Raw genomic sequence first — 25,940 nt, forward strand, 5'->3', positions numbered from 1 at the left:
GCTGAGAGGAAAGATCATGCCATTTATCATACAAAAAGAAGAAACAGGAACATGAAGAAAATCTTCAACAAAGAATTGAAGAATTGAATGACAGTTATGCTAAAAATCCCACAGAGTTAGTTGAAAAGGAACTGAGACACCAAAACACAGCTTCACAATATTATAAACAAAAAACATAATTTCAGATTCAAAGGCTTAGACATGAACATTTTGAACAGAGTAACAAATCACGAAAATATGTGGTAAACCATCCATTTTCCAAACTGCTTATCCTACTGGGTCGTGGGAGGTCTGGAGCCTATGCCGGAAGCAATGGGCACGAGGCAAGGCAGGGAACAACCCAGGATGGGGGGCCAGCCCATTGCAGGGCACACTCACACCCCAGTCACTCACACATGCACACCTATGGGCAATTTAGCAAGTCCAATTAGCCTCAGCATATTTTTGGACTGTGGGGGGAAACCGGAGTACCCGGAGGAAACCCTACGACGACATGGGGAGAACATGCAAACTCTGCACACATGTGACCCAGGTGGAGACTCGAACCCGGGCCGCAGAGGTGTGAGGCAACAGTGCTAAACACTGCACCACCATGCCGTCCCCTGTGGGCAACCAACTCAAACAAAACAAAAAATTACTTATACCAGCATTAAACAACTTGTCAGGACAGACCACATATTCACCCAAAGAAATAAACGATGTACTTCGGGAATTTTGCACAAAATTATACACCCCTGATAAACAGGCAAATCAATCAGATATCACCTCCTTCCTCTATACCATCATCAAACCATGTACCCCAGATTTTATGCCCAAAAAAAGCATGTCAGAAGTGGGATTCAAACCCACGCCTCTATTCAGAATCCCTGGGAAGAAGAAAAACCTTGAGTCAGGTGCCTTAGACCACTCAGCAATCCACGAACATTATATGACTACAGATCTTTTCAAATGTTTTTCATGCTCCAGTTGGACCAAGGCGATAATGTGCATCATGATAGGATTCCACATCATTACAACACAAAGCACGGAGTGTAGGAATGTTTACAAACTCATCATGTGTATTTCCCTCACATATGCCTGTTTAATACCGCTGGCAGCACTGAGAGCCAGAGTGACTGGGGGTAGTGTAGTGGTTAGCTATGTGTCCTTCATAGCAAAGGGTTGCTAGTGCAAGACCTGTGCATGTTTACTGTCACGGCTCAATGCTGCACTAACTACATACAAAGCTTTTTTTTCCTTTGGGGGGGGGGGGGGGGGGTATTTGGGGCTTAGTGGGTTAGAATACTACACTTATGAACGGAAGGTTCAAATCCTAGGGTAAGCAAAGTAATTTCACCATCAAGCCTTTGCGCAAGCACCTTAACATAAATTGCTTTAGTGACTCCGCATGATCAAGTGGATTTCCTCTGACCCTCGGGGAAGATTAAATTTCGAACCTTGATTTTACACAGATATGAAAAGATTTGTAGAGACCGCATCAAATAAAGCATGTTAAACGTAGCAAGTTCAGCGCTTCAGTGACCACCAAACACACCACCGGGGAATGTTTGTTCACCATTTTCAGTTTATTGAGGAAAAGCGGGTACAAAAAAAAAAAAAAAAAAAAAAAAAAAAAAAAATAGGTAACGGTGATACTGATAAATCACTGCTGAGACCCAGATGTGCCCACAATCCTCGTGAGAGCAAAGGGCAAATGGAAAGGTTCTACTCTAGTCATCCATACACAAGTAAGGCGGAGTCTGCGGAGAAGCCAAGCTACATTAACTTCACTATCATTAGCTGCCTGGAACATGCTCATATCTGAAAATATTAAGACACCATGTGACTTGAAGCACACACCATTTTATCCTGGTATGGGGCAAACGGAGCTCAACAAAAGGTTTCAAAATGCAGTCTAGCAACTTCATAAGCCTTAGCTATAGCCTAAAGTTCTCAGCTCAAAAGTACAGCAGGTAGCAAAATGTCCAAAAATGCATGATGGCTCAATCTCTCTCAAGAGTGCGCCGTGGGAATGCATGGATAAAGATGGAGCTCACAGATACACATTTGGTTAACAGATTTCTGTGTTTCACATTTATATCTTTGTGCTAAGGGTGAATTATACAACCAGATACCATCTCGGCTTGACAAACACCGTCACTGCGCTCAAGAAAATGCCGGCATTAAAAGGGATAAAAAAAAAAATATTAAAACTACAAAAAAAAACCAATAAAAAGGTATTAGAAAATTGCTGCCGTTTCACTTATTTTTTTTTCCCCATCGACTCCTCGGTTTGCAGCCAATTGTTACCCTATTTGTTTTATATACTGGTACTCAAATTTTTGGGAGGGGAAAAAAAATATAGCTAAGGAAAAAAAAACTGCAGCAATATTATAAAACACTAAAAAATATCCAATGGGATGATTGGGAAGAAAATTATTACGCAATCATTTTGCTGAAGGAAACCGTTAACCAGCCCTGTAGTATTTGCACATTATATAGCTAATCTTTCTGATTAAGCATACATGCCTACAGATGTCAAAGGTAGGAGCAAATGATATTTTGAAGTGTGGTATGCAAGTGCTGAAGGGCAAGGGGTGTTATTGAACTTTTATTTTTGCAAGATGACTATTTGAATTTTAACTTCTTCCACAATCCTAACAAAAATAAATTATCCTAGGTATCAGTAAATATGAAGACATGGTTGGCTGATGGCCCCAATTTCATGAGGGCTGTTGGACACTGCATGGTGCAGGCTGCTGGCATCTCAAAGCTAACCACCCACACTCACGGACATTTATACTCTGAACGACGATGATTTTACAGGCCTGGTACTAAATCTGCTGAGGGCTCGGATCCACAGAAATTAAAGCTTAACGTTTCATTACGGCATTCTGACAAATGGGCGGGAAAACAAAAACAGGAGGTGTCTTAATACTTTGATTCTGGGCTTTCCCTTTTACGTGTATTCAAGAGTAACATGAACAATACAAGTAATCTGACCAAAAAAAACTGTTCTTCCAGTGGTATTCCAAAGGGACGTTACCCACTACAACTGAATCACAGATGAATTACTGAGGGGTTTAAAGAATGATGTCTTTTACAAATAATTTAGATGTCTAACATCTGGCTTGAAGATGAAAACTAATTGTTTTCTTCAACATTTCTGTTTCTTTTGGCTGAACTTTAAAAAAAAAATAAAATAAAAAATAAATCAAAACCTAAGAACAAACCAAAGAGCAAAATGAAGTATGGAGGGAACTGGATACTGTGATCTTGTAGTGATACCCAAAGTAGTAAAACTGAAAATGCATGCTAACAGCACAAAAACCTCCCTCAATAATTCACAGGAGCAGCCCCCACATTAACCGTACTCTCAATGACAGTGACAGCTCTACACCTACTACTGACTGGTTTGCTATCTGGATAACAGTTTTGTTGAGGGAATCTGTAGGGTACAGTGATCTATGTGGTGAGGTGTTGTGTGCGCCAATTCTATGTTCCTTTGGGTGGGGTCCATTTTAAAGAGCTGGGGTCAATGGTCTTGTTGTTGTTGCCTCTCTTGGTCTCCTTAGCTTTCCATTCATCAATTAGGTCCTAAAAACAAAAGGATAACACAACTAAGTTGAGGTGGCAAGTTCTTCTGTAATCCTAAACTCCACTGAACACCACTGTATAAAAGAAAAAGAACATGCCTGTCTCTTTAAGACGAGGTGCTTTCCTTTCCAATACTTAAGCATCTGGAGGGACTGGAGTGTGCTAACAATATCCACAGGGTTCACCGCTGTCTCTTGGCTGATCTCTGCAAAAGGACCAAGGTGGTTACACTACTATAATGCGATCACAATTCAATGCAATATAAATTTGTTTTTTTCACTAATCTCCACGATCAAGCAGCAGATTCTACAATAAAGATAATATTCAAATTACAAATAAATGTCAAGACACCCAGGTTTCATTTAAAGATCTAGACCTCTAGATCTACCTTTGATGGAGATCTCCTTGCCCTGGAAGTTGTGCAGGTAGCGTAACAGCACCTCCTTCCAGTAGCTCCGGTAACTGATGAGGCCCAAGTCGGAAAGGGGACGTTCAGGGGAGCCCACCTTCTCCTCCACTTTGGACAGCAGATAACCTGAGAAAGCCGCCAGACAGCATGCACACTGTTTACAGGCATCACATGTCCTGTGTGTACCCGGCACAGGGCAAGGGCATTTTATACAGCGTTCCTAAACTAAGTGTATCCTTCAGAAAGTCTCACTTCCAAACCAATTATGTTTAACCGAATCATATATATTTTTTTAAAGAATAAACTTTAGTCTTTTATCTATTAAACAGGCAAACGCTCAACAGGAAATTAAGTTTCTGAAATGTGGGTGGAAAAATGAAAACGAAAGGACAACTGCACAGACCAACAGACCTCACACCTGACGAGTGATGGACTGCTAGGGAAGGAACACGAGCCACACTCACTGAAATCGATCAGCATCTTGCCGTAGCCCTGCCTCATGTATTGTGGCATTGTCAAGATGCAGGAGACGTTATAGTTCAGGAAGGAATTCTTCTCCTAAAAGACAGATTAAAGCAAAGGCAGCAGACCTTAATGCACAGAAACTGAAACCTGTGGAAATTACAAATCTCAGAAAAAAAATCCCTAAAAAAAAAAAAAAAAAACACCAGACACGACATCTGAAATAAACCGCAGAAGGGCTACAGTGGCCCGAATGCTACCTTAGAGAAATACCCAACGAGATGGCATCCTGTGTTATCCGCCTCTGTCATGACATAGAAGAGAAATGGCTCTACGTCGTAGTACAGTGTCTTGTGGTCCAGGAAAAGCTTAGCTAGCAGACAGAGATTCTGGCAGTAAATCTGGGGAGGAAAGCTGCAGGTCAGAATGAGCCCCATCTCCTCTTGTGAATTAGCAGAATTAGACTAAAGACGTTACCAGAGTTACTATGAGGCAAGTGTTATTTTACAAGCTCTGCTTAGTAGCAGAAAAAAACGGATGTGCAGTCAAAAAAAACCTAACCAAGCCTAAAATCTATGAAATTAAGGCAGCGTTGTAATGACATCTAAAGACAGCCACAAGGTAAACAAAGACTAACAAACTACAAAAGAAAATCTAGAAACTCTCTTAACCTTGTTTTTCTTGCCGTCCACCTCAAACACAGAGATGGCTCCCTTCCGGTAGATCTCATCCCCAGGAGGGTGTTTCCACACACACTTCGCCTGTGGGAAAATTGGAAATGAGCAAACAGAATGTCTATTAGCAATAGCTGAATAGTGACCACCAATGATGGCCAAAACGACACTTCAAGAACCATTTACTGTTTGTTCTGACCCCACTAGATAGTGATCCCTGTTCAAAAAAAGGGGCTCAAGGCATGCCCCAAATTAATCCAAGACCGCCATCTAGTGGGGGCAAAAAAAAAATACAGCAAATGGTTCGTGTAGCGTTATTTTGGCCATCACTGGAGACCACAGAAGCGGAGGTGAGTGAAGAAGCAATGCTGATATTCTCCTGACCAAAGTCTTACCCTTACTAAACATCAAAAGCAGTATGAGACAGCAGTATGAGTTGTCTTACCATGTGCCTGCGCAGAATGGTCTGGCTCTTCATGTACTTGAGGCAGAACTCGCACATGTAGAGACGCCCCAGGCGGGCATACTCCTCAGGATAAGGCGAGTGGTACCAGGTGCCCAGCTCATAGCGCCCAAACAGGATGGTCTTGATCATGTTGCTCCCCTCAGTGATTTGGCCCTGGAGCCGCAGTTTCTCCTGTGCACGTTGGCAGATGAGGAGAGGGGCGAGGAAAACAGACTTAGATACCCAGACAGTGTCAGAGAGCCAGGAGGAGAGCCATGGCTCACGGTGGAATTAGAGTGGAAAAACGTCGCAGTACATCAGCTACTTAAAATTCGGTGATCACCACATGGGCACCTATCAGGTTCAATATTTACTGGATTCATGAAGAAAAAGAGTTTTCATATCTGACACAGCATCCGTGTACTGGATATGTGGATGGAAGATTGGATGGATGGTTGGCTTGTATTTTATTGACCTTGAAATACTAGAGATTATTTCTGTTAAAACCACTTAAGCAAAAAAAAAAAGTAAGTTGCAGTGCATCAAAGGAGTAGCGTGACAATTTGTGATGTGTGTCATCGGGGTCTGTGTAACAGCTCTGTACGTTATCCCTGAACAGAGCGCAGGAGTGTATGGTGCGAAACATCACTCAAGCCCATCCTACCAGCTCACCCCAAGGTGTCACTACAAGCTAAAGGCAAGAGGAGGAGGAAAAGAGAGGAGATAATGAGTCGTCTCTCTTACAAGATCCTCTGAAGCACGTGCCTGGGCTTTTCTAAAGAGCTCCAGGTCATAATCACTAGTGATGTTCTCAAGAAGAGGCTCTCTGGTGTTGCCGTGGGTCTGCTGGTGCTCCTGGGAAGATCAAGAAGTCAAGTGAGAAAGGACTCTTTTCAGTTCAATCACAGCAGCAGGAAGTGTGTGCATCTGCATGTTATGCCTGTATCACAAGCGGCCAAGATGGTCAGTAACCCCAGACTCCAGCCTTACCATGTACTTCTCCTTCTGCTCTTTAAGGAGCCCTGCATTCCTCTTCTTCCTCATTTCTGTCACCTTCTCCTTGTACCTCACCTGCCTCTCCGTCGGTGCCTGGTGATGACGGCACACAACTGTTTACAAGCGTACAGCCAAGTGCAACATATCACATCAATCCTCCTTGCCAAATGAGGACGGCACACTTCTCATGGTTTACAGTTACAGGCCATCAGTGAATCCACATCCCATGCCAAACTGAGTGATACCGCCCCCTATAGAATACCTGGTGGCGAGTAGCATGTCTGTTGTTTTCATCCTGCCGGTGCGAAAGCGTCCTCTCTTCCACTTGCTTGTCACGGCTAGTAGCTCGAACCTACAGGAAAGGAAGGTGATTATTCAACCCGGATGGTTTACATTCTCAGCGGCTGTAGCTCTTATTGCAAATGGATACCTGCCAGTAAAGTGAAACACGTACCTTGCACTCATCTGCAGACAGGTTATGGTACAGAGGGCATCCAGAAATGGAAAAATGCCTCTCATGTTTTCCCGTTAGATGACCTGCAGAAATGTCAAAACAACAAAACGCTCTTCTCAGTAATCACTATTAAAGTATGTCATTTGTCTATCAAGTATACCTCAGTTTCCTCTCAGTCCAAAAAAAGCTGCAGCAGAAATGGTTTCTCACGATTGCCAGCGTTAACATGTGTGTGTCCATGTGCTTCTGGGTCCAGGCATCAAGTTCAGCAGGACTGCAGATAAGTACTTAGGGATAGATGGAGGCGTACACTGAGTACAGCAAAACAAAGGTTCTGTACTCCCACACTGAATAATATATATATACACACACACACACACACACACACACACACACACAAGTATTTACATGGTATAGGAGAACAATGCTGACAAAAAAAATACTATGGCTGGGGTGGAGCGTAGATGCAGTACTTAAGGCTCTCAACAATGTTTCTACCAAACATGAGATCTTTCACATACCCAAATAAAACCTGAATGGTATTAACTGGCCCCGGCACAATTACGGCTACACATTATTCATCAATATTTACTGTAATTGCGTCTCAAACACACTGTTATTTAGAAAGACAGAGAACACACTGAACATCTCTCATAGCCAATGTATCTGTACTATATATAAAGAGGCACAGGAGCAGCATGGTGGTGCAGTGGTTAACGCTGTTGCCTCACACATCTTGGACCAGGGTTCGAGTTTCTGCCATGGCTGTGTGGAGTTTGCATGTTCTCCCCGCGTTATGGTGTGGTTTCGTCTGGGGGTTCTGGCTCGCCCACCACCCCCCCAACAGACCAAAAAACATGCTGAGGTTAACTGGAGTTACCAAACTGCACACAGGTGGGCGTGTGTGAGTGTGCCCTGTGATGGGTAGGTGCACCTGGGTTACTTCCTTCCTTGGGCTCATAGGTGCTGCCCCCCCCCCCCCCCCCCACCTCCCGTGAACAGAATAAGTGGATAGAGAAAATGGATGGATGAAAAGACCTTTGTTGGGTAAAGTCAATGGTCTCATGAGCAGTCGTTTAAGCTATACCGAATTATGTTCCAGAACAAAACATTTGGAAATCTTTCCACCTTGTTCGCTTAGTGTAATGTTTAAACCAAAAAAAAAAAAAAAAAGACATTGTCATTTTGAAGAAAGATAGTTGTGACCAAGCATTTGGAGGTAGTCGGTCTCTTCCAGTATTAAGATGCTAGAATATGCATCACCTGTTTTGTTTGCTCATGGCAAGTACGTCTTAAAAAGAAGTGAATTACCCTTATTTGATAACTGCTTACATTTCATATTGCCTGCAGCCTCATGCTGAACATGCCCATTTCCGCGAGTCCACTGGGTCAGCATTATTCACACAGCCTCTGATTTATTTCAGAAAGCTTGATTAAAAATAATTAATTCCTAATAAACCCACACCAAAATTCTTCCTGGTGTTAATCACACTAGTAAATATCTGCATAACTAACAGCAAGACCCTCCAGTTACATGAAAAAAAAAAACTCATTATTTTGCTCAGGAAAAAATAAGAGGCGTCAGCATTCAATCTCTGGTCAACAACTTCGTTAAAAACCCTCCATTTGGAAAGGATCAGGTACATTATTAATGACAGTTATGACAAATTTCAGGAAAATAGCACTTCGGGGAGAGGGGTAGAATAGGACTGATTTTAGTTTGCCTCTGTATTTGCAGTTTCTTTTTCATCATATTAAGTGCGTGACTTAGATTACCAAACTATTCATTATGTCATTGTTAATCTGTATGCGCTTATGTTTGTTCTACAAAAAAAATAGCTGTGTATGCTTTGATCTTCTTAAAGAGGGTACTTGTATTGCTTCTCAAAACAAATATTTGCATCGCCCATTCCACTATACTGACAGTTTAATTCTATCTGCAAGCAAAGGACATGCATCCCATGACATTGTACCCAGAAATACTGCAGAAACATGGATATACTTTGAGGAACATAGACGTTCCTTGAGGAACAGGCTGGAAGCCTTTGCATTACCTAATGAGTTGCAGCCTGGAGTTGGACACTTCATGTTGAAGTTATAGCTCTCGTGGAAGCGGCGGCGCTTGGGCCGATGGGAGAGGTCACTGCCGGAGTCTTTGTGGGACATGTCCTTGGCTAAGCTTTCGTCATGGGAGGCATTAGGGCTCGAGATGTCAATGTCGGACTCTGACGACGGAGCGTTGCCAGTGGGCGTCCGAGGCGGAGACTCATCGTGATCGACGGCATGCTTGAGGTCTGGTGCGTCAGGATGAAAGAGGAAGAAAGAAATGTTGGGACTGTGGGAAAAGACAGGCGGACACTCACAAAGCACGAGAGAGGAACCTTCTGCAGTGCGCAATAAAAGACAAGACGCTATGTTCAGCATACATGACAGTTGCTCTTTGTGGGAAGGTGGGCACTTCACTAGTCCATTCACACGGCTAATGTGCACACACTCGATAGCGGTATCCAAGAAGTCACTGTGACAATGACATGCAGATACACTCCCTCATACTCCAGCCATTGGAAGAATACTTTCATGAATCATAATCGTAGTCAAATTTAAAAAAAAAAAATAATCAAACTTACCAAAAAGATATCTATAATAGCTTTGATCTGTTCTACTCTATAGTTGTCATAACTGGTTTTAAGCAAAGAACTAAATCCTATTTTTAAACTAGCAATGTCCTTTAAATTCCAGAGCTTGAAGTGCTTCTGCACAGTTATTTCCAAGAACCAACTCTGGTTGGCTGCCCTGCAATGATCTGCTGAGCAACCAAAGAGCGTCATGAGGCTGCACTCTCAGCAATATGCCCCTTATGTACCGAAATATATTTGCTTTCAACATCCAGGACTTGACCGCATTCTTTATCAGAATTCGTTTTTATACACCAAGGTATCTTATGCCACAAAATGCAATATACCAACAACCCTGAGAATCCTATGGACGACAGAGGAAACCCAGAATTCAGAAAACCACCATTCATTGCAAAATTCATTGCAGTTGTTCAGATGAATTGGCTAAAGAAACATACTTATATCACAGCTGGTGTCCCAAAGTTCTAAATTTAAGATTCCACAATTTATATACAACTGATGTCACTCTCAAAAATGCACCACAGTGGCATTCACAAAGAGCCGGCAGTTTGCAAAAAAAAAATAAAAAAATAAAAACCCACACCTAAATGGTTTCAAAGTACTTGAAAATGTGAATACACCACTTATTATTTCTCAGGTACGCAAAGTTCCCCAGTGCCCAATAACAGCAATAAGACATGCTCACCATGTATCGAAAAGGATAAAGACCGAGCACACGTTTTCCACTGAAATTTTTTAATCTTAAAGCTGCACTTCCAAAGACCACGTCAGGCAACTCTTTGCACGTCATGATCAATTAACACAGTAGTTTAGGTGAAACAAAAATGTTTTTGCTGATTGCAGGGAATGCTAAGAAGTGCTTAAATATTCATCGGAAGACATTTCTGGAAATTGATTATGCATTTGATTGAAACTGAACTGGTTTCTTATTAAGCAAGGATTAGGTGCTGCTTTGTTGCAAAAGTATTCACATCATTAGCTCCACTTACCTATCAGAAGGAATCACGTAATTTGAGTTTGTCAGAACTTTTGCTTTCAGGGAAGCTTTCATCTGATACACCTTATGGCATAAGAACCTTAGAGTATGAAGTCACCAAGAATGTTAACTGGATCATGTGGCCCTGAAATAATTTTCAAACATATGCAGTACCATCACACCTTCCCCAGTTTTAATAGAGACAAGGCAGAGTGGGAAAACAAAGAGCAATGCATTTCAGTACAGCCATGTGTAGCACAAGATGATGTACTGTGTCTATGATCAGTAGGAGACAGCACGGGAAAATACAAGAACTCAGTTCTAGGTGGGGCAAAAGGCAAGCCAAAGAAAGAGAACAGGGAGCCAAAAAGCCACAAGAATGACATCATGGATGAGTGTCAGTGGGACTCAAAGTGTCCTTGTGTGTCAGACTCGAGCAGTAAGCTTGGCGACTGGGCTTTTAGATTTTGGAAATCATTGCTGGTGATCTGATCTCAGAATAATGTGTGGACTTGGGACTGGGGAAGAGTCCTAATTAAACAAGGATTCAGCATCTTTTCAGCAGACACTAAAATGCTGTTGTTCAAGATTAACATTTTGAACTGACAATCTTAAACTACTGATATGTAAATTGATGTCACTGACAATTTCTGTTAATTCAAGGTATTCCCAGATAATGATGTTCCAATTCATTTGTCTAATCAGTGAATAGTTATTTTGGGATGGATCCTTAAAAAATAACCGATGTAAAGTTTTAAGTCATTGGGACTGGCATCCAGCTTCCAATTGCTCTGTGAATTGAGAATATCCGTTTAACTCAAACTAGGACTCTTCAAAAGGGAAGCCGTTTCTGAGATCTAGGTGAAGCCAGCGGATTTCAGTGGCCATTTTAAGTGGGGCACCAACAGATGCTACTTCAGATCTGAAGACCTTCCCTGTACGCTAAAGATAAAACCTTTAGATTTAACTAAATCCCAAATGGTAAAACACGCAGGCAAATTGGGTTGTCCACATTTTAACATATCCATTTTACTACAGAATGGAGTTGTGATATGCCAGGTTAAAATTTTTGCATATTTTATTATAATTACCTTACAGTTTAAGTATTTGCTATTAAAAATACACTAGCTTGGCACATAAACTTAACACTCTGAACTAGCTTCATTGGTCTCCCCAGTATCACTTATTTAATTCCGAACTACAAAATGGGAGAAAAACAAAATAGAAAGAAGCTGATCAATTTTGGGTGGTGAGAACTGAGTTCCCAGGAGAGCTGAGGAAACTGTAGTATGGAGGGAGCTAGACTGCGGGGTGAAGAGTGTGTGGCGATGCTGACTCCTCCGGCTCGTTCTGGAGCCCCGTCGCCTACCCCTGTCTGAGTCGTCCACCGCCTGCTCCGTGTCGGACCCAGAGGAGCGACTCTGCCGAAGGGGGTATTTCTTGGGGGTAACTGGTGCCCCCTGTTGTTGGCTACGGGTCACGCGCCTGGTGGAAAAGGCGGCATCTTCTGAACCCAGGGCCGGTACGTTCCGGACTGGACTGGAATCTAAAAAGAAAGCCTTTACATTTTAACAGACATCTTCTGCTTCCAACCTTGGGGTTGAGCACTGAGTCATGTTAGTCTTAGAAATATTGATGACCGCTACTTTTAATTAATGGGTCGCGTCATGAAAGTATAGTAATTTATGTATTCTAAAGCCTAACCTGTAATGTATGTATTCTAAAGCCTGCCTGACCATTGATCCTAAGAATAAGTAAATGACAAATTTAAAAAAATAAAAATAAGAACTGCAGCAGCTCGTACTGTTTTACAGTATTATATTAGTTGATCACAAGGCTTTTACGGCAAGACTCAAGTTCACATCACAATCTTAAACACAGGTGGTGTCACCATAAGCCTGTCACTGTAAACTGCTTGTAAAATACCCTTGGCTTTTTGATTTTCTCATCAAAAAAAAAAACTGATTATCAGCATTTAAGAAATTTAACAAGCACACAGGACACATTTTATTTCCGGGTGCTCACAAATGAAAAGCCCCCAAACGGACTAAACAGCACCGTATTTGTTAATGGACATGCTGCTGGAGTTTAAATGGCCCGGGCCCCTCACCATACGCTCAGTTTCTGATCACTGTAGTGCTGCACAAAATCTGTCTTCTGCACCGTTTTCACCGAGTCACTCACGCACCTCTGGCACCATAAGCTCCAGACCCAAGATCTCACAAAGCAAGTTACCATTTTCATTTTGAAGTCAGTGTGGCATCCTCTTCCTTCTCCTAATTTCCTCAACTTTGATGTCTGCACCGACAGCATCTAATACTTACTCACAGCTGCACCAGCTAGAGAAGTACCACTGCTGATGCGCTTACAGGTGACACTACGGAAATCAGTGGATGCTGAATGCATCAACTTTACAGAATTTAAAATGAAAATGATACGTGACACAATGCTTGAATAAATGAAGTCACAGCATGAACGCTGTACATACCTACCATACTTCTGATATACCGGTGGTTTGGAATATACCAATTTTTAACTATAGAAATGCTATTCTGTGTCACTAGCACCTCCTTTTATTAACAAAGATCACATAATTCTGATCTTTCCTCATTTGACAGGAGAATGAGAATAAATCAGAAACCAGAGAAATGCAGGAGACCCCATTTAGACAATGATGCAATAACTTATTGTTGCAACCAACCAACAACGCAGTCACTCACAGGTTGATGAAATGAATCGCCATAGCTTTTGAAAATAGCACACTCCCAAACTGTGTCAATTGGGAATATAGTTATACATCATTTAGTGACATACCAATCCATACAAATGGCTCTAAAGGGTGAATAAGGCCAATAAGAGACCTAGAAGAGCAAGAAGACATCAGTGCCAGTACTAGCACAAGAAAACACCACATAAATTCCATAATTAATCCTGTCCTCATTAAACCAACAAGAATTTATATGCAACCGACTGTAGCCTGGACAAAATTCTGAAAAGACTATGCATGCTCTGACAACATGGGGCAATGCCTTAATACAGCAGCAGAGAATTACGCATCATTTGCTATGCAACCTGAGGATCAACTTCCATTTTAAGACCACCGTTTTCAGAACAGCAGTATAAGGCATACAAGAGGCAAGAGAAAAAAAAGTTATCTTGAAACTGAAAAAGTTGTACAATGTCTCTCAGATAAGACATTTCTGGCATCATGCTGCAAGGTCTCACAGCACAGCAATACAACAGCAAGACATACTTCAAGTATGTGACTTGCTACAAAAAAAAGACGTACCTTGGGAGCTCTGGCTAAGGCGCACGGAGGCACGAGTTAGACGAGTGTTTTTGCGCGTGTTCACATCGCTCTCAGAGCTGTCCGTGTGCTCCAGATCAGCGGATGAGTCTGAATCTTCGGTGCCGTCCGAGCTGCTTCCGGCAGTCCTCTGAGGCAAAATGTCAAGGGCGTAAGTTTGGCTGCAACACTGACAGGGGACCAAATCATCCCCCAACTTACCGCCCCCTTCAACTCACAGAGTACTAACGCAACATCGGTATGGACATGTCCCTTCCGTCCATACCCAAATCTACACCATCGCAAAACATTATTAATCGTGTTCAACTGTCTTTGTAAATTTCAGGAAAACTTCCCAAATTCCAAAACTTTCAACAAAATTTGATAGAATTTATACGGTAACCCAGCCAATGTTTTTGACAATGATTTCCCACATTTAAATTACTATATACTATTACTATTTAATTATTAGGACCATTTACTAAAGTGGGGCTTTGGTACACCATATTCAATACACTGCATACGTGAAGCAAAGATAAGCGTAATAATCAGACACCAAATAATTATATAATTATATATATATTATATAGTAATTGTATATTTCGTACTGGTTCAAATCCAGAACATTAAAATTCAGACATTAGGTGGCGGTATTAATTATGTTAAAGCAAATACGGCCATCATATTTGCCTAAATATTCCTGCGGCACAAAGGAGTAACTTACAATGACAGTAAACAAAGTAATCGCACATGAAACATGCCTGCATTGAGCATGATTAAAAAGGCAGTATAAACTTTTCGCAGACAAAATGTCTCTGTACAATTCTACAGTATTACTATGTAGCACACGATTAATGTAGGGCAACGAATGTTACGCATCCTTCGCCATATTAGCCTCGGACCTACTATTACAATCCAACTGTGGCGCCGAAGAAGAAAGGAACCAATCAAAAAAGAAAGGGGGTGGGCTAATCGGGTTACATACAACCACTTCCACCACTCATAGTTTCGTTTACCTATACAATACCCAATCACGACGTACTGAAATCAGACCGCCTACTAGGCCGCAACTGAAGCCTGGAGCTGAATTGTATATGTTCTACTGATGGGCTTGTCGCAAACCCCGCCACCGAAGCAAGGGCTTCACTCGCTGGTGGGCGTGTGAGCTCAATGAATGTCTCTCACGCCTCAGACAAAACGTTTGATAACATAAAACTCCTGTACCGCTTGGACCCGTGACTGCACTTACAGTGAAATCTCCACTCGGTTATATATACATTTCAACAATAAAGACATTATGAGCAATAATTATATGGAAATGCTATTTTTGCCATTTTGTTTTTAGCTCGTCTGCTAGCCGCGAGGACAGTATTAACGCAGTCTTACCTTTCTGCGCGGCATGGTTTTCTCGGGTTGCTGACAGAACCCTATTTTCGGAGTGTTAAAGTGCTCCGAAGCGAATATAACGCCAGACGGCGTATTCTGACTGCCGTTGCGGTTGTTGTTGCTGTTTTAGTCTGTAACTGTGCAGCGATTAGCGCCGCACACGGGCTACTTTTCCGCTCCCAGTCCTCACTTCCGGCGAGAGCGGGGAAGAAGGGAATGGGGGTGTTTGCAATGCGCGCGACATATGCGCTTTATTTTCGCGCGTTGTTGTCACTTGAACTAAAGGGATCAAGCACCGTAACTGCACTTTGTATTACTGATTCGGATAGTGACATATTCATATGTATTGAAAGTATTGCTGGCGGAGCTGATAACACCCGTTTGGTAGGGTTAAGGAAGTTCATATAAACAACGAAAAAGAATTGGTCAACAAGGTCTTGGATAGATTGGCTGGAAAAAGGGGGCTCGGTGGGATTAAATATCCAATGGGTGTGGAATCACACTGATGTTAACGTTGTTAGAGTTGATTTGCTCTAATTCTCACGGGCTGCCGTGCGCTTCAACCGGTCAATATGCCTGACTATACAGTATGTGCTATAAAGCAGACGTGAAATGAGAATCGTTCCGGTTGACGGCTTTACTGTCGCCACCTCCTAGTTAACAACTCTTACCGTCGCAGCCCCCAACCCGATCGACAACTTAAAGACCTACAAGTTTTTAGCATCCAGCTAATTGTTTTCACTTCAGCTAGATTGGCATGTATGACAGTGGGTAGTGAGAGCAAGATTTGAAAAAAGTTTAGGTAGAGGTGAATATATAGGCCTACTGTATAGGGCTACAATAAGCTTATAAGGAATGAGATTTCAGATTCACAATGTGTAATTTGTTAAAACACTGCAAAACAACTTAAGTAGGCCTACGATGTTTCTATTGTACTGTATGTATGTTGTAAAAACAAGAAATGAATGCTTGGAAAATTTTGTTAAATTTTACTCAATGAACCAGATTCTTTTGTGGAGGCAGTTCAGAAAATAAGCATAAAACACCTTTTCTTCTTTGCCAAAACATTTCGATTGTAAACATGCCGGCATAGCTTCTATGGTGATTTATCTCTGATTAATCACCACTTTTGATCATTTGATTGATAAGTTAAAGCCGGACTGTTTCTCATCTACGAGACATGAAATGCAACTTCTCTGTTGGCAAACAAGCCTGAGCTATTGTGGAAGGTAGGGTGATTCCATCTATGTATAGTCGGGTTCACCAAAAATGTACAGCATGGGCACTGGAAGCAACCCCTGAAAAAGGGGCTGGATTCTTTCCACTCTGGAGTTGCCCTATGTGAGAGGCACTGGGCAGGTGTGTGTCTACTCCTAGTCCCCCGGTTTGGCACCAATATGCTGGAGTTCCCCATGCTGAACGAGAGGGGTGGGTAATGACAGTGAAATCTGGAAGGGTGTGATTGGGAGGAACAACCTGCTCAATCTGAACTCTGTTGGTGCTCTGTCATTGGACTTCTGTGCTAGCTATTCTATAATGAATACCACGTTCAAGCGCAAGCGTGTTCAATGCACCTAGCACCCTACGCTGTAGCTCGATGATCGATTTTGTAGTCGTATCCGCAGATCTGCAACCATGTGTCTTGGGCACTCAAGTGAAGAGAGGAGCTGAGCTGTCAGTTGATCACAACCTGTTGGTGAGTTGGATCAGATGGCAGGGGAGAATGCAGGACAGACTTGTCTAGTTAAAGTGTGCTGGGAGTGTTTGGCAGAGGCCCCTATTCAGGAGGTCTTCAACTTGCACCTCTGGCCCAACTTCACTTACATTCCGAAAGCAGGTGGAGACATTCAGCCTGTATGAGCCATGTTCCATGCCTTAATCACTTGGCCGGAGGTGTAGAGCTGTGGCCATGAGAATGCTGGTGCCCTTCGTGCTGGCAGTCCCCATATCTGGTGCCGTCATGGAGTTTGGTGAGGTCATGGAACATAACTGGGGCTGAGGTCACTGAGGTAGTTCAAAATCTATTCAGTGGAAAGGTTTCCCTCACCAAGCTACTGGATGGTTCAAATGAGTTTACCCAACCAGTGTACATGCTTTTGTGGACTTGGAAAGGGCATACAATTGTGTCTTTTGGATGGGTCCTGTGGGGGGTGCTTTGAGAGTATGGGGGGCTGAGTCTGCTGTTGCAAGTCCTTGTATAACCAGAGCAAGAGTTTGGTTTGCATTGCCTGCAGTAAGTCTGACTTGGAGACTGGAGGATCGCATCTTTGCAATTTGCGGATAATGTGGTCCTGCTGACTGCTGTCACCTGCATTGTGCACTGGGGCGGTTTGCAGCAGAGTGTAAAGCAGCTGGGATGAGAATCAGCAGTTGAAAGTCTGAGGCCATGGTTCTCCACCATAAAAGGGTGGATTTCCCACTCGAGGCTGCGGATGAGTTACTGCCTGAAGCGGAGGAGTTTAAGTATCCTGGGATCCTGTTCATGAGTGAGCGAAGAATAGAGTGGGAGATGAACAGGAGGATCGGTGCAGCATCAGCAGTTATCTGGACATTGTATTGGTCATTGTATTGGGAAAAGAGATCAGAACCAGAAGCAAAGCCATCAGTTTACCAATCAATCTGCATTATTCTTACCTAAGGTCATGATCTTTGGGTAGGACCAAGATTGGGGATATGAGCTTCTTTTGCTGAGTGTCTGAGAGATAGGGTGAGAAGCTCAGACGTTTGGGAGGGACTCAAAGTACTACTGTTGCTCCTCTGTATCAAAAGGAGCCAGCTGAGGTGGTTTAGGTATCTGTCTAGAATGCCTCCTGGACACCTCTTTGGGGAGGGGTTTCAGACATGTCCAACTGGGAGGAGACCCCAGGGCAGACCCAGGGCACACTAGTGTTATTAAATCCCTCGGCTGGCTCTCAGGTACCTTATGACCCCTCTGGAGGAGCTGGAGGAGGCGGCTGGGGGGAGGGAAGTCTGGGCATCTCTGCTCACACTGCTGCCCCAGAGACCTGGACCCAGATGAGTAGCGGAAGATCGATTGAAGGATGGATCAATTCTTGGTAACTCAAAAGTACTAGAAAATAAGGAACTTAGTCATACTCAGGTGAAAATCATGCAGAGAATGTATGCTGAAATAATTACTCTGGGACACAACAGTTACCTTCCTTTGCTGTTGTTCTTTTCTTCCAGTTGTACTTTACTTCAGTTCAGTGCGTCCATTGTGAGTGCAGTGTAACACGCACCAAACCAGCATTGCTCCCTGGCTCCCCTTGTGCTGCAGCTTCCTGCACGCCTACTGCACGTGGTCACCCTGCTTAACCATGCTCTTGCATGGACTTAAAATGAAAGCTTAATGCAAGGTGCTGAGAATTACCTTTGGGTGCACAGGTTATCTCCCCCCAAAGTCCTACATATGGCCCAATTGGGAACTTAGCCTGTGGTGTTTTAGTAAAGAGGTCATGAGCAAAGGCTGCCACAAGGTGGCAGTCTTGTGTAAAGCAAGTTAGTAGTGCTGGAGTGTCTGAAGAAATAATCGTTTTTTTTACAGTCAGATGCATAATATAAGAAGAGCAGCTAATATCCAGCCTTAAAGGAAGTCAGTCTTATCAGAGAAGTTATTTGTGCCTTGAAATTTGTATTAGTGTCATAGTTTGACTTGTGTCGGCTTAACAGGAGCGACTTGAGAGGGAGCAGCAAGATTTCCAACTTGCCAAGGAGATGGCAGAGGATGATGATGACAGTTTCCCATAATCCCCCGGGGGCTGCAGCAGCTTCTACCCTACTTTTTCTGATTTCTTTATTTACATATCTTGTGTACCCCCTCTTTGGGTATGGATGGTTGTGACATGTCCCTTGCAGTATTGTGGGAGTAGCGCATGTGTTTAGGAGGTTGGGTGCTGATACGGTCCCTACCAATGTTGAAACCAAACCTACACCCAAAGGGGCGTGGGATTACCCAGGGCAACATACAAGCTAGAATGACCACTATCTGTCGGAAGGGCTACAATGTAAGCCTACTCCCCAGAGGCTCCCTATTCCCCAGAGGGCCCCTATTCCCCAGACGGGCCCTACTCCCCAGCTGGCCCCTACTCCCCAGCTGGCCTCTACTCCCCAGATGGCCCCTACTCCCTAGACGGCCACTACTCTCCAGACGGCCACTACTTCCCAGATGGCCCCAACTCCCCAGACGGCCACTACTTCCCAGAGGGCCTCTACTCCCCAGCTGACCACTACTCCCCAGAGGGCCCCTACTCCCCAGACGGCCACTACTCCCCAGAGGGCTCCTACTCCCCAGAGGGCCCCTACTCCCCAGAGGGCCCCTACTCCCCAGAGGGCCACTACTCCCCAGACGGCCACTACTCCCCAGAGGGCTCCTACTCCCCAGAGGGCCCCTACTCCCCAGAGGGCCCCTACTCCCCAGAGGGCCCCTTCTCCCCAGCTGGCCCCAACTCCCCAGACGGCCCCTACTCCCCAGAGGGCCCCTACTCCCCAGAGGGCCCCTACTCCCCAGAGGGCCACTACTCCCCAGACGGCCACTACTCCCCAGAGGGCTCCTACTCCCCAGAGGGCCCCTACTCCCCAGAGGGCCCCTTCTCCCCAGACGGCCACTACTCCCCAGAGGGCAACTACTCCCCAGAGGGCCCCTGCTCCCCAGACAGCCACTACTCCCCAGACGGCCACTACTCCCCAGACGGCCACTACTCCCCAGAGGGCTCCTACTCCCCAGATGGCCACTACTCCCCAGAGGGCCCCTACTCCCCAGCTGGCCCCTACAACCCCATAGATGGCCCCTACTCCCCAGACGGCCACTACTCCCCAGAGGGCCCCTACTCCCCAGACGGCCACTACTCCCCAGAGGGCCCCTACTCCCCAGACGGCCACTACTCCTCAGAGGGCCCCTACTCCCCAGAGGGCTCCTACTCCCCAGAGGGCCCCTACTCCACAGAGGGCCACTACTCCCCAGAGGGCCCCTACTTCCCAGACGGCCCCTACTCCTGACACACAATTATGTTGTTATGTATCTGTGTCTGGTAATTTAGTAATAACAACACTGTCTAATGTTATAATAATCATTAAATCCAGAACTAAAGGAAACTTTACTTCAGTTAAATTCTGTACTCAGAAAAATATATACTTCACTGGCACCCTGCAATAAACTGTTTTCATGTTTAGTTTTCATTGGCAATTCTTAATTAATTGTTTTGAATTAAATGTAACATAGAAAGTCATTTTCATACGTAACTGCAGTCTATTGAATGTATTCTAGTGCCTTAACATTACATCCATTGTTGTGCAGTTTTACAGTTTAGTAATTATCAAATTAAACCCTGAAACCCTTTAACCAAAATTTGTGTGGCTAGCTTGCCTTTTTTGCAGTAGTGCTTGAGGCTAAAAATTGCAGAAACACAAGTTTTACACCGACCAAGTCAATCCCTTGTCATTCATACTACTTAATAGTTTTAGAGGCTTTGTACAGCAGCACACTGCATAGGCGTCAGGTCTCATGGTTTACCCCTGAGGCTCACGTTTTGTAACCCTCATGGACGTAAGCTGTAAATCTCCTGGGATGTCATGCTTGCAAATCAGACAAAATGACGATGCGGAAGGAGACTCAATCTGCCCCCCCCCCCCCCCCCCCCCCCCAACAGTCAGCAAGTTTAAACAGACCCCAGCTTGGCTTACGTAAAGAGACCCCACCCTGGTAAAAGTTATACAGGTTTTAATTACTCATTTCAGTATCACCCCAGGTAGGCTGGCATGTTTAACAGTGGGTAATGCTATGTATACTTTCTTAAAGGGAATTACCACATACAAAGGTTACTTTCATGAACAAAATTCATTTTCCATAAAACCCAGTAACCTGAGAGTTCATCTAAGGTGGAGGATGACTGCAGACACAATGGGATCAGCACTAGAAATCAGTGTAAGTATATTCAGGAACCTATATGTAGATAAGTCCAATTGTTATTACTGTACCACCCTCACACGGAGTGCATAAGGTCGACTGTCACTTAACAGGGCATTCATGTCAAGGTTTGGGGTATGTGAGACTGAGAGCGAACAGTCAATGCTTGTCAACTTGTTGGATACAGCAGAAATAGGCATTGGCTGAAGACATGAGCGAATGTGTAAAGAGAGAAGCCTTCATGGCCACGTGACTCATCTCTGAAATGACAAGGAATGGGAGGTGCTCATGGTGACGCTTGTGGGCATCTACGGACAACGGCGTGAGGAGGATGGAAAAACCATAAGCTGGTGACATGGTGTTCGGTGGTTAAGGCTCATCAATGGGAGATGTGAATGAATCCTATCCCTTTGTGGTATGAAACAAGAGAAGGGCAACTGTGGCACAAATGGCAGATAATGATGGTCATGGGAGTGATGTGTCATGACACACAGTGAACAGTCAATAGAGGAACTGTAGCCAGAGGCCAGCCAAAGTTCCGATGCTAATGCCTGCCCACCAATGGTTGCACCTACAGTGGGCGTGTGGATGACGGGACCGGACCTAGAGTTAATGGAAGAAGGACATCTTGCCCAATGAATCCTGTTTTCTGCTACATCGTGTGGCTGGCTGGGTACATGTGCCTCGTTTACCTGGAGAAGAGTTTGCACTGCATGTGTGATGCTTTAGGGAATGTTCTGTGTGATCCGTGGTGGTTCCACACTGTAAGAGTTAAGGGATCTGACGCTCACGTCTTGGAGATGGGATACTGTAGGACATTTGCAAAGGAGCTGTGGACCTTTGAGCTGCTTTGGTGGCACATGGAAGAGCAACAGCATATTAGGTAGCTGGTTGTAATCTTTAGCTCGTTGGTGCATATAGTGCTATGACAAATTATTTCAGTACCATCAAGAATGGGATTATAGAATTGTAATGTGTAATTAATTAAATAATCAGAGTAAGTGGAATGTTATATAAATGGATGATAGATAGATAGATAGATAGATAGATAGATAGATGTAATATACATAACAAAAATGTAAATATAAAATATAAAAGGTATATATGAAATATATAATCTATACACTGTAATATATATGGGATATGCAAAATATAAAACGTAAATATGAAATATATATAAACTTTATACACCGTCTGTGTGACACGTTGTTGAGCTGTATGGCTTGGGGGACAAAAGACATCCAGGATGAAAGAATATTGGCACATGTGAAAACCAAGGAAAAGAAAGGAAACTACTGCGTTACCCAACTCTTCCTGATAGTGGATATGATTTTTAACAGGGTTGATTAAGTGTGAGTCCACTTCCTTTGAGCTCATAGGCCATATGATGTCAGTGGAATTCCCAAATTTGGGGTTTATAAAACTAAATCCAAAGACGCTACAAAACATAGACTCACAACAACATCGATAACTGCCTCTGAATAATCACTAGCAGGCACAACAGCCAGAATGTTTCTCTTCAGTAAGTTTGTTTTTCTGTGTTGCTCCTGATTGCCATGACTGACCATTGCAATCTGATTTCTTCATTGTAACATCTTTTTTTATCCAACAGAAGACGACAGCTGTTAGAATAATGTAAAAGGTGCCCGGTACCAGTTATACTGGTTATTTTTTTTTGCAAGTGTCGTGCACGTGTTTCGGTGTTGTATGAAAGGTTAGACGGTATCTAAATTCTTTGCAGTGCTTGTAAAAAGAATCCATTGTAAATGACTGCCAGTTCGCAGCTGTGCATGGTCAACGATTACGACCAAACCTGAATTCAGAAGATGAATATTCAATCTGTCACTACGTATGCACTTCTTCTCCGTTTACCTTTATCTGCGATAACCCCCCTCCCCTTGGAATTCAGACCGAACGCTGAGTGTTTTTTAGGTTGATCATGTTACAGCGGCTCTCTTAAGGCAAAGCCTGGAAGAGCGACAGTCCATTTGACGTAACTTCTCACTGGCGCCTCGAACTTATTTGCGCGATCTATTTATAACGTCGTTCTCTCGCAGTCAATGCCAATCTCTCGTAGCAGTTAATAATCAGTGGCAACATTTCTCTTGCAGTTGTTCTGCTAATCTGGCTGTGCGCTCCCATCCACCCGGCCCCTGTTCCGGAGTACTTCTTCATGGAAGGCGCAGAGTTCAGACGAGCGCTGAAGCAGAGCCAGAGTCTCGTCAACAAAATCCTGGGCGACATCCGTGCAGCGGACAAGGCGCCCGTCAACTCCGAGGTGAGTAAGAGCAGTGACACAAAAAGAAAAATATCAAAAATGGGATTTGCTTGTTGTTCAAAGCAAATGCACTGAAGGCTAGTGCGTCGGGCTATGGATGGTGCGCGGAGCGCCGCTGTCCCCATGCAGAATGCCAGTGACGCAGAGTTTCGTGCTTCAATAACTCAGAGATAACATTTTTATTAGCCAATAAGGATGTTATATATGGAGGATTGTGCAGTTTTATCGTGTGCAGTTATCTTAACCAATCTCTTTGGTCTTCTTCTAAAAAAAAGGAATTTGAGCATGAAAAAGACCTGTGCTATTTCTGATCATTAAACTGCCTTATAAATATGTCATGTCCCGTTTTTTTCCCTAGTCGTCGATGTCCTTTTGGGTTATAGCCGTATAATAACGCACATTTGTTTTCACTATATGAAATTTACTTCACTTTGATAACAATGCTTTGAATCTGTATAGTTAAAAGCAATAAATATTATGCATTTTATTTTCGGTGATTTTCGGTGACCAATTAATGTTACTTGGTGAATTAGTCGAAGTTGGTTTATGATTACAGTCCATCTGCGCTTAGCATATATATCATCAAGCATACGTTAAGTAAAGGACTCCCGGCACATTTTAACGCTTTCTGCGTCATTGCAAATGCACTGAAGGCAAGATAGTGTATGAAGTTCTGCTCAATTCGAGGGACTGGTTAGCTAAAATGTTGCTGAAACTTCTGAAAGCAGGAGCTCCTTATGCTGTTCTCACTGGTGCTTAATCAGGGTTATGTTATCCAGTGTGTAGCAGTCCCTTGGTGATGTTATCCAGTGTGTGGCAGTCCCTTGGTGATGTTATCCAGTGTGTGACAGTCTCTGCCAGTCCAGCAGTACATTTCCCTGTTTCTGTTGTATCATTCTTAATTTTTTCCGACTTTGACTCTGCAGCCCAACAGTGAGCCAAAAAACCTGGATTATATGGTGACAGTTCTAGCAATCCCATCTGCCCCAATGCTGGAGGAAATCTCTGCCAGCTTCACAGTGGTGAGTGCAAATAAAATAAAAGAAGATAAAATCTTGTTCATGTTTGTTTGAAGAAGTGTCTTGACAGGAGTTTGAAGGAAGCCGTTTTGAACTCATCACACCTTTCTCTTCAGAAAATGTGTCTAGACCGAATGGCTGAGGGACTTGAGATGTACCAAGACCTTCTGAAGGTCGTTGGTGACCGAGCATCCTCTCCAGAAAAGCTGAGAGATCTTCAGGCTGACGTCAGAGACCTTTCAGCTCAGATCCACAAGGTGAGTCTTCTTGTCAGCAGGACGGTGATGGTATGAACCTGTTTTGTTAAAGTGATACTCTCTGGAAACTCAAGAGAGGAAAATGCAATTTGTGACGTTCACGTTATACAACTAGATCCCTACAGTGCCAATCAGAATTGAAGCCCACGTGTTGCCCCACCTACAGAACAAAATCATTGGGTCGGGTGAAAGTCCTTTGGTTTAGGCTGTGTTGTAGAGCTGACGAGGCGTGGCTTGATTATGTGTGTGACTGGCATGTCCCTGTTCCTCAGATGCGTCAGCTGGCTGAAATGGAGACCACAGTGCAGTACAAAGACTCAGGATTGGACTCCCGTCTTACTGGGGATTATGAGGTCCAAGTTGCCACCCATCGGATCCTGGCTCAGCTGAGGGACTTTACTCAGAACTTTTTCCGCAGTCTGCGGGACATGGCCAAGGAGAAACCGGGCCTAGCAGTGTGAGGTGGGGGTGTCTCCTGAAGAGCTACCTCAGCTCGATAAATACTTATTACCAAACTGCTCGGAAATTAGATTTGAATTAAGAAGAAGAAAATCAGCTCAACATGTTTTCTAACCCATGGAGGATGTTTTCCGTCTATATTTCCTTCATTTCTTCGGTGTTTTTGATATTGTACCTAATGATTGAAAATTTATTTATTTGTTTTTTATTTATCTTTATTTATTTTGCATTTTTATTTATTGCATTTTATTTATGTTCATCTTTGTTATGCTCACAAATTTCATGAAATGTAAACAGAAATCAGAATAGGTCAGTAGGATAAAATTGCTGTTAGCATTCTGTAAAATGGACAGTAACTGTCCTGTATTTTCATTCAGCAGTTGCTTTTTAGTCAAGGTGACTTAGACAACTTGGCCCTTAAATGGCCACATATTTTATTGACGAAGTTGAGACATTTTGATGAGAAGTCCTCCAGCAGACCACCCCCTGGAACTCCACCAGCCTTCAGTCCATTTTCACCATGACAGCATGCCTCCAGATCTTTTGTATTACGCAATATTTTGTTTATCCTCCATAATGATGACACATTCAACCTCTGCTGGAGGAAAGTTACAGTAGTGCCCTGAGGGCAGAATTCTGACAGTCAGTAGTATCTACTAAATCAGTCCACTGGGCTAATCTGTGAAATGTTTTCATTATAAAACCATTTTATGCATATAATGTTG

At 43.5% G+C, this 25,940-nt stretch overlaps 2 protein-coding genes across 7 annotated transcripts in view; one reads left to right on the forward strand and one right to left on the reverse strand.

The window, feature by feature from the left end:
• Positions 1–1,541: 1,541 nt before the first annotated feature.
• kat7b (K(lysine) acetyltransferase 7b) lies at positions 1,542–15,506 on the reverse strand. Of its 4 annotated transcripts, none has more exons than XM_049013122.1 (15): positions 15,301–15,506; positions 13,918–14,065; positions 11,998–12,174; positions 9,071–9,310; positions 7,017–7,099; positions 6,825–6,914; positions 6,557–6,655; positions 6,332–6,421; positions 5,567–5,758; positions 5,119–5,208; positions 4,708–4,848; positions 4,450–4,543; positions 3,965–4,111; positions 3,675–3,781; positions 1,542–3,576 (listed from the first exon to the last, which is right to left on the reverse strand). In XM_049013122.1, the coding sequence occupies exons 1-15, from the start codon at positions 15,313–15,315 to the stop codon at positions 3,475–3,477; spliced, it is 1,815 nt and encodes a 604-aa protein (XP_048869079.1). In that variant the 5' UTR covers positions 15,316–15,506; the 3' UTR covers positions 1,542–3,474. The 4 variants fall into 4 exon arrangements, with proteins under 4 accessions (XP_048869079.1, XP_048869078.1, XP_048869081.1 ...); XM_049013121.1 differs by having other exon boundaries at positions 6,311–6,421; XM_049013124.1 differs by having other exon boundaries at positions 6,311–6,421; positions 11,965–12,174.
• Positions 15,507–21,041: 5,535 nt separating this feature from the next.
• The window catches only part of csf3a (colony stimulating factor 3 (granulocyte) a), a 5,010-nt gene continuing 111 nt past the window's right edge, over positions 21,042–25,940 (forward strand). The window contains exons 1-5 of one of the 3 annotated variants that reach the window (XM_049013152.1): positions 21,042–21,220; positions 23,314–23,480; positions 24,407–24,502; positions 24,616–24,756; positions 25,029–25,940. The exon at positions 25,029–25,940 is cut by the window's right edge and continues 111 nt beyond it. In XM_049013152.1, the coding sequence (XP_048869109.1) occupies positions 23,376–23,480; positions 24,407–24,502; positions 24,616–24,756; positions 25,029–25,217 (531 nt within the window). In that variant the 5' untranslated portion in view covers positions 21,042–21,220; positions 23,314–23,375 and the 3' untranslated portion in view covers positions 25,218–25,940. Of the gene's footprint in view, positions 21,221–22,613; positions 22,725–22,953; positions 23,052–23,313; positions 23,481–24,406; positions 24,503–24,615; positions 24,757–25,028 lie in introns of those variants that run through there. The other 2 variants (XM_049013150.1, XM_049013151.1) reach the window with 2 other exon arrangements.

The sequence above is a fragment of the Brienomyrus brachyistius genome, chromosome 5 (assembly GCF_023856365.1).
Source record: "Brienomyrus brachyistius isolate T26 chromosome 5, BBRACH_0.4, whole genome shotgun sequence".
Taxonomy (NCBI): Eukaryota; Metazoa; Chordata; class Actinopteri; order Osteoglossiformes; family Mormyridae; genus Brienomyrus; species Brienomyrus brachyistius.